The sequence below is a fragment of the Jaculus jaculus genome, chromosome 23 (genome assembly GCF_020740685.1).
Source record: "Jaculus jaculus isolate mJacJac1 chromosome 23, mJacJac1.mat.Y.cur, whole genome shotgun sequence".
NCBI classification, from domain to species: Eukaryota; Metazoa; Chordata; class Mammalia; order Rodentia; family Dipodidae; genus Jaculus; species Jaculus jaculus.
Window position 1 is genome coordinate 9,521,850 of NC_059124.1, and position 8,172 is coordinate 9,530,021.

General features: G+C 58.1%; 1 protein-coding gene across 5 annotated transcripts; it reads right to left on the bottom strand.

Annotated features, from left to right (window-relative positions):
• Window positions 1–493: 493 nt before the first annotated feature.
• On the bottom strand, window positions 494–7,702 carry LOC101604308 (PILR alpha associated neural protein). Of its 5 annotated transcripts, XM_045139614.1 has the most exons (7): window positions 7,637–7,696; window positions 6,081–6,217; window positions 5,681–5,740; window positions 4,917–5,428; window positions 4,163–4,244; window positions 2,072–2,293; window positions 494–1,757 (listed from the first exon to the last, which is right to left on the bottom strand). In XM_045139614.1, exons 3-7 carry the CDS (start codon window positions 5,695–5,697, stop codon window positions 1,736–1,738), a joined length of 855 nt encoding a protein of 284 aa, XP_044995549.1. In that variant the 5' UTR covers window positions 5,698–5,740; window positions 6,081–6,217; window positions 7,637–7,696; the 3' UTR covers window positions 494–1,735. The 5 variants fall into 5 exon arrangements, with proteins under 5 accessions (XP_044995549.1, XP_044995548.1, XP_044995547.1 ...); XM_045139613.1 differs by lacking the exon at window positions 6,081–6,217 and having other exon boundaries at window positions 7,637–7,702; XM_045139612.1 differs by lacking the exon at window positions 7,637–7,696 and having other exon boundaries at window positions 6,081–6,444.
• Window positions 7,703–8,172: the final 470 nt, after the last annotated feature.

Consider the following 8,172-nt stretch of genomic DNA (forward strand, 5'->3'; position numbering starts at 1 on the left):
CAAGGGGGCGCACGCATCTGGAGTTTGTAGCTGCTGGAGGCCCTGCCGCCCCATTCTCTCTCTCTTTCTCTCTCTGCCTTTCTCTCTGTGTGACGCTCGCAAATAAGTAAGGAAAAATAAAGATAAAAATTAAAAAACAAGCAAAGAAAAAAAAAACTGCCCTTTTGGCTTGCTCCATTGCTGTCTTACAGAATTTTCTCCCTTCATGCGTCTGTCTCGGGGTCTCTCATCCTTCCACTCCTCTGATTCCAGTTCCTCTTTTACAGAAGCGGTCCGCATTAGGAGCCTGCTCTCAGTTCCTCCTCCTCCCATCTTCCCTTCTTCCCCAGGCTAAGACATTCATCAGTCCCTAGCTTCAGGTAGGGCAGGCCAAGTGATGTCTAGCCTGGAGAAATTTACCGTGTCCTCTTTCCTTTTCTCCTTCCTGCCCCCTTCCTTTTTGCCTCCCTCCTCCTGTCTACCAAGGACATAGGGCAGAAGCAGAGGACTCCAGTATCTTGCAAAGGCTTTATTTGAAAATTTTGAAACTTACATCCCACAAGAATTCAAGATTATCACCACAAGAAGAGAGAGAGATAATACAAAAATATATATCACAGCATAGGAGCTAGGTAACAGGGGAAGGGAGAGGGTGGGGGAGACAATGAAAAACGGAAGAACCTGAGGAGAGGAAAAGAGCTAGAAGGAAGACAGAAAGCGGGAAGAAAGGACTCGAGGGAACCCAGGAAGAGGGGTGAATATGAGGCGGTGCTCCTGATGGCCTTGAACTAGCTGGCTCCGACCCCTGGCAGCCTCGGTGCAGTTAAGGAGGCCATTAGGGAGACTGGGAAATGTAGAACTGGCTCAGGGGCTCTGAATTCCAGAGAGAGAGAGAGAGAGAGAGAGAGAGAGAGACACTCTCACACACACAGACAGCCAGGACAGACAAGACAAAAGGAACGTGGGAGGGAAGAGAGGACAAACGAGAGTCCCTTTCTCATGTAGTGCAGCAGGTAACGCCCAAACCCCATCTCGCAGTCAACAGTTTAGCAATGGGGCCTCACTTCCTGTGGGGAAGCCCTCAGAGGATCGCCAGCGCCCTTGGACTGGGGGGGGGGGGGGCGGGGGAGAGTGAAACACCCAGCATGGAATGCGATGTGAGGCCATGACAGATGAGGGCACGGGAACCCCCAGCTCCCCTCCCACCCACCTCTGGGGCAGCATGCAGGGGCCGCAGAAACTAGACCAGAGGGTACACACGAGGCAGAGTGGGCACACTGTGCCACGGTGGGCTGGAAATGCACGCAAGAGATGAGGTATGCACGGAACACTGCGCCCAGCAACTGAGCTGGGCGTGGGGTGTGCAAAGGAGGCAGAAAATGTACAACAAGAGGGACAGTGCTGGTGACCCGCTGAGCGGACAGATGTTGGTGGAGGCAGGGCACAGAAAGCAGCTTGAACATGCGTGTGTGCCATGGCCTCTGAGGGTGGAGGTGAGTGTGCAAGGCTTTCATGTGACTGTGCAAGGGTGGGAATGAGGGACCCCAAATCACAAGTGTGGGAAGCCCCCAGCTACAAGAGGGCAAGCAGGTGGACTCATCCGTGGGGCTGATGCGTGTTCCAGGGTGGTATGTGAGGGCAGGAGCTGGAAGCCCCCTCCATGGCCTCAGTTCCCCAAAGTGGCCCCACCCTCAGTGGGTGGTGGCTTTGTCGGCCCCTTGGCCTCCTGCTTGGCAGCACCCCAACATGAGGAGCATCACAGATTCACCAGAGGAATCCTGAGAGGAAGAGGGAAGGGTATAGTCAGGAACCTGTCGTAGGCCGAAGCTGAAGGGGAAGTTGAGGACTAAGGAGGGGACTTGGGATTAAGAGGGCAGAGCTGGAATTAAAGTTTAGCAGAACAGGACCGAGCCTGAGAATGGAAGGAGGAGGGGAAGCTGCTCAGCCCCTCGGGAAGTCCTGGGACCAGGCCAAAAAGGAGTGAAGGGCTGTGGGGAGACAGACCTCGGACCCACGGACCACCAGAACCTGGATACCTGAGTTGCCTTCCCTCCTCCCCCCCCCCCCCCGTCCTATTGGCCCCAGCCCTCACCGGTTCAACTGGAAGGCAGGAGCCCCCTTGGGCTGGGGCATCCCAGGCCGGGGTCCCCCTCGGGGCTCTTCGTGGTCAGGGGTAGGAGTAGGCGAGTCCCCGAAGGCCCCCAGCACAGTGACTCCAGCAGGAGACAAGTCTGTCAGGGGCTGCTGGCTCTCCTCCTGCCTCATGGCACCTTGCTGCCCCGAGGGTCTGCGCCGCTTCTGGCTGCGGTCCCAGCTTGTGCACCAGGAAGGAGAAGTCCTCTCAGACACTCAAGTAGGCCCTAACTTGGACCAGGTAGCACTGGTCACCCAAGTTTTCCTCCCTCTCCCTGCCACCTGCCACTTCCCAACATCCCGCAGCAAAGACAACTGGCCTCTGATGGGTCCCTATCCTGCATCTTGGTGGCTGTGAGGCCTTAAAGCCACCCGGCCGGCCTCTAAGCCATGCCACCAGCCAGCCACAGGATCAGTACACCCTCCCTTCCCACCAACACCAACCCCCCCACACACACTTTTCAATGTTCTTTATCTGAAGCAGAGTTTCACACTGGTACAGGTTGACCTGGATCTCCTCTGTAGCCCTGGGCTAGCCTTGAACTCAAGGTGAGCACCTCAGCCTCCCAAGGGCTGGGGTCAAAGGCATGCACAGCCCCACAGCGCAGAACCCCTTTATGCCCCTTCATCCGGGCACACCACTTCTCTCCTCAGCAGGCACCTGGCAGATTTAGTTCTAGCCCAAAGTCAGCTAATGATGTGGACACCTAGATCTAATGATTCTTGCAGTAAAGTGTGAAGGACTATGTGACCCATTATTAAATGTGTGTAAGAAAGCTCTAGATTTTCTGCCTCCTGGATGGTAGCCCTAAAGGAAGACTCTCCAGGGACTGGCAAGATGCCTCAGCAGGTAAGAGCACTTGCCGTGCAAGCACGAGGACCTGAGTCCAGTCCTTATCATCCACATAAGAAGCCATGGAGGGGGCTGGAGAGACTGCTTAGTGCGTAAGACACTTGCCTGCGAAGCCTAAGGACCTAGGTTCGATTCCCCAGAACCCACATAAAAGCCAGATGCACAAGGTGGCACACGCATCTAGAGTTCATCTGCAGTGGCCGGAGACCCCAGTGTGCCCATTCTCTCACTATATGCCTCTCTTAAATAAATAAATAAGCAAGCAAGCCATGGAAGATTGTATATTCCTGCAACACCAGTGCTGAGGGGAGCAGAGACGGATGGATTGCTGGAGCTCCCTTGTCAGCCAATCTCATTAAAAAATGCAGAGCTCTAGGTTCAGTAAGAGACTGTCTTAAGGAAATGAGGCTGAAGAACTACCGAGAAAGATAATGTCTTCCTATGGACTCTGAACATGGGCGCACAGAGGGTGTGCATCTGCACACACCGAATACTACACACTCATCAAAATAAAAAATAAGATGGGTGTGGTGGCACATGCCTCTAATCCCAACACCCAGGAGGTTGAGATAGATGGATTGCTGTGAGTTGAGGCCAGCCTGGGACTACAGAATGAGTGCCAGGTCAGCCTGGGCTAGAGTGAGACCCTATCTTGAACAAAAAAACAAAACACAAAAAAATTATTAATAATGAACTCTGTGTGGTGGCACACACCTTTAATTCCAGCACTTGGGAGGAAGAGGTAAGAGTTCAAGACCAGCCTGAGACTACATAGTGAATTCCAGGTCAGAGCAAGACCCTACCTCGGAAAAAAAAAATAATACACACAAAAAAATATGTGTGTGTATATGTATGTAACATATGTGTGTGTTTATATATATGTATGTAAGAATGAATGAATGAAGAAGAGGCTTTGAAGCCCCCCAGGTGAATTTTCTGTGTACTGGAGGGTTGCCCATCTAAGTCTCCAGTATATATAATTCCCCTTCACTCCTACTACCCTTGTATGATTTTTCTGGAAGAATCTGTTCTGATTTCTCTCTGCCCACCACCCACCTCAAATCCCCTGTTCCCAAAGTCTTGCCTTCATTATTTCCTACTCCAGCCCGGCAAGATGTCTGCCCTTGCTCCTGCCTGCACGCAGTCGGCCTCACTCTGCAAGCATTCAGCCCCTGCCCAGACATCTCCCCAGCTTACCAGAACTTGAAGATGATACCCGTCGCCACAAGCACAATGATGATGGAAATGGTGATTGTAACGTAAAGCTGAGGGTCCACACCTGATGAGGGAGCACAGAAAGTTGTCAGGAGGCCTAAGGTGGGCCAAGTGGGGTGTGTCTGAGTGTAGCCATGTGCCTGCCTGTCTGTCCTTTTCTGAAATCTCCCTATTTATTATCCCCCAGCTTTCCCTGTCTGCCCAGCTCTTCCACTTCCCAAACGTCTCACCAAACCTCGCATGTACAGTGGTGAGGGTGAGGCTCCAAGGTCAGAGAGAATTCATCCCCTGTATAAAACTGGGTGGGGTGGAGGTGTCCAAGCACTGACCCTGACCCTGACCCCTCCATTTGCAATGGCTAAGCCAAGACATTGCCTGACAGTCCTGTGTCCATGGTGTTCCTCTGCCTGGAGTACTCCAACTCTGCTTTCCAAGGTCCAGCTCAGATGTCTACTCTCTGAGCTATCTGGACCCTCAGGCAGAAATAGCCTCTCGCTTCTCGGTTTTCCTAAACCATGCCTCTATTAGAGCATTTATTATGTTGGCTCAACCCTGAGTGTTTACACACCTGTCTTCCCCAGCAAACCTGAGCTCCGTGAGGGCTCACGCAGCATCTCGCTGGTTGCATCCCTGCAGGCCCTGAGCCTGGCACATCTAACCAAGGTTCTCCCTGTCTGCAGACTAAGGGTCCAACCACCCTCCCCTCCTCTGACATAACTACCAGGCTTCCTCTCACCTTCTCCACGGCCCCCAAACAGGAAAGGCCTCAGGGTGGCAGGCGTTTCTCCAAGGATGAGCCCATCTCCATCATCCCTCATAGAGTCCGAGTTAGGGTGTGGCGTAGCCAGCCCATGGGGGGCTGCAAAACCATAGTCCAGGGGCAGAAATCCAGGGTTGACAGAGTTGGGGTCTCCTCCATCCTCTCGAGACACTGTAGGTCCCCACACAATAGCCCAGGGGTACTGGGATGACGGCGGCCCCTCCTCAAAGCCTGATGGGGTGGCAGGGGGTGCTGTGCCTGGCAGAATTTGCCGTCGAGATCTTGGGACCCGTGGGGGTCGGCTTGGTGGAGGAGCTCGCTCCCACACACACACGTGGCGTGGGGCTGAGGGGCCCCCTCGGGCACAAGGGGGCCGGGCAGGGGCTGGGGGGGCTCGGGGGGAGGAAGAGGAGCTCTGGACCGGCGGTAGGAGGGGCAGCAACAGCAGGGGCCACAGAGGGAGCAGGTGGGACAGCAGCAGCGCAGGCCTGCAAGAAGCGAGGGAGACAGCTGATGAGACGCAGGCCCAGGGTGGGCAGGGCAGGCGGACGCCAGAAATCTTGGGTGCCTCCCTGCAGGTCCGAGCAGGTGGGTCATGGCAAGCCCCTGACTCCCTTCCCTCTCTTCCCAGAGTCTAGCCCTCCGATGGACGGGATGCTCCGAGTGGGCCCAGGTAGGAAAGGGCCAACCCTCCACAAGGGAAAGTGGTCTTCAAGCTCCCCCTGCTGGGCCAAACTCACCACATCCTGCACTCCATATCTGAGGTCTTCCACAGCTGTGACCCAGATTTTCAGCCTTTACTGAGGGAGAAATGGGGGCGTCACATCCCAACCTGCCATGGGTACTTCCCCAGCTCACTCATCCACTAGTTCTGCCACCCGTGCCCCCTCCACGGCTGCCCAGGCGCCAGCCGTGATGCTGCCTCCCAGAATCCACTGCTCCTTAGCATCTTTGCAGGGGAAAACTAAACTAACTCCTGGTTGCACCCACCCCATTCCGGGTTGGTCCCCGTTACCTCCGAGCCCCAGGGTCGGTCTACTCCTGCCTCTCCGGCTTCCTGCTCACTTCCTCTGCCCACAGCTCCAGGCTTCTTGGATCTTAATTTAGAGCCAAGAACCTTGTGATTCCTTGAGCACCTACCGCTAGGGAGGGAGACTGAGCGTCGGGGGAGGAGGGAAGCCAATCTGAGCGAGTGTGCAGAGCAGGGGGCGGGGCTAGAGAGCTCCCCCAGACTTGTAGAGCCATTTCTCTTGTGATGGGACCCAGGAGTCTGCCATCTTCAGAAGAATGGGGGAAGGAGGTGCAGGAATGGGAGGACAGAGAGAAAGAGGTAGGTGGGAGGAAAGCCACGGAATATGGTTTTTCTGCTCTCAATGTCCAAGCATCCAAATGCACGGGTGCCCTCAGAAGACCAGCTCTGATGAAGACATCCAGTCCCATGTGACTCTACTGGGTAAAGTCCTGAGTCTGGACGGTTGGCTTTGAGCAGTGTAGTGGACCCCAAGGGTCTAGGACCCCCCCCCCCCCAGGGAATGAGATGACGACGTCCTGCGTCCTTTGGATTTAGAGTGTGTATTTGCACACTGAACACTCTCAGGGATTGGCAAGGGAATAATGGGGAGGGGTAGGCAGAAGTGAGAGACAGGAAAGGGGTGAAGGCTGAGCTGCCCACGGTGCAGGGTGAGGGGGACGCTGGCAGCCACTGAAAAGGAAGAGGTGGGGAAGGAGAAAAGAAGAATTGCAGAGAGTGCTGAAGGGAGGGAAAGGTGAGAGGAAGAGAGCCTGGGAGATGCCTGTGAGGGGTGAACAGACAGGAGGATGGAAGGCTCCAGGCAGGGCGGTGAAAGGGAAAAGGGGAGTAGAGAAGACCAAAGATGGGAGAGAGGAACCGAGAGAGGAGGGGACGTGCCACTGAAGACAGAATGAGGGGAGGAAGGTGACAGAGAGAACGGGAACAGCAAAGATGGAGGAGTTGGGAATTCTTTCTTGAAATTTAAAGGGGTATGGAGACAGCGCTGGAGGCCAGGTGACAAGAGATGGAGAAGGAAAGAGAGAGGGCTGGGGACATGTGGGGAGGAGGCCAGAGGAGGGAGGGAGGAAACGGTAGAGCGAACCAATGGAGCGTAGAAGGGCTCACATGGGCATCAGAGTCCGGGACCCGCCTGGTGCATCCCCCAACACCAACGTCAACTCTAGCCCCTTGCACCCCGAACCCCTTTAGCCAGCCGCCTTCAGAAGGCCTGCAGTCCCCAGGCTGGCGCGTCACCCCCTCCCCCTCCCGGCTCCACACCGACCTGTTGTGCGCAGGAGACAAGCTGGGGGTAGGGCGAGAGCCTTGGGGCTAGGGAGCCGGGCCCCATCCTCCCGCAGCCCCCAAACCCGTCGACCCCGCCGGCCCGTGCTCCGCGGACAGGGCTGGAGAGCGGCGCGAAAGGGAGAAATCGGGGAGAGGCCGGCCCGTGGGGCTCGCAGGGAGGAGGGAGCGTCCAGAGACGAAAAGGGGCCCCGAGGCAGGAGGATGCCCGGAACCGCGGGCTGCCGCACCGGGAGGGCAGGATGCGATCGGGACCGCGGCGAGGCGGACGAGGGGCGAGCAGAGAGGAGAGGAGAGGAGAGGAGCGCCGGGCGGCTGCAGCCGGAGCGGGCGAAGGGCGCGCGGCCGCGGGGCGCAGGGACCGGGGGTCCCCGTGGCTCACCTGCACGCCCGGCGCCGGGGCGCGACGACTGCAGGCGCTGGGGGCCGCGCGGGGCTGGGGGATCGCGGGCGCGGGTGGGGCGCGGGGCATGGTCGGGAGGCTGGGCTGGAGCGCGGCGCCCGAGCCGGAGCCGGAGCCGGAGCCGGAGGGGGGCGGGCGCCCGGGGCGCGGGGCGGCGGCGGCGGCGGGAGATGCTGGCTTCGGCTCGGCGCGGCGCGGCTCGGCTCGGCTCGGCTCGGCTCGGCTCGGCTCGGCTCGGCTCGGCTCGGCTCGGCGCGGCGCGGCGCGGCGCGGCTCGGCGCGGCGCGGCTCGGCTCGGCTCGGCTCGGCTCGGCTCGGCTCGGCTCGGCTCGGCTCGGCGCGGCTCGGCTCGGCTCGGCTCGGCGCGGCTCGGCTCGGCGCGGCTCGGCTCGGCGCGGCTCGGCTCGGCTCGGCGCGGCGCGGCTCGGCTCGGCTCGGCTCGGCTCGGCTCGGCTCGGCTCGGCTCGGCGCGGCTCGGCTCGGCGCGCCGCTGGACCACCGTGTCTCCGCCTCGC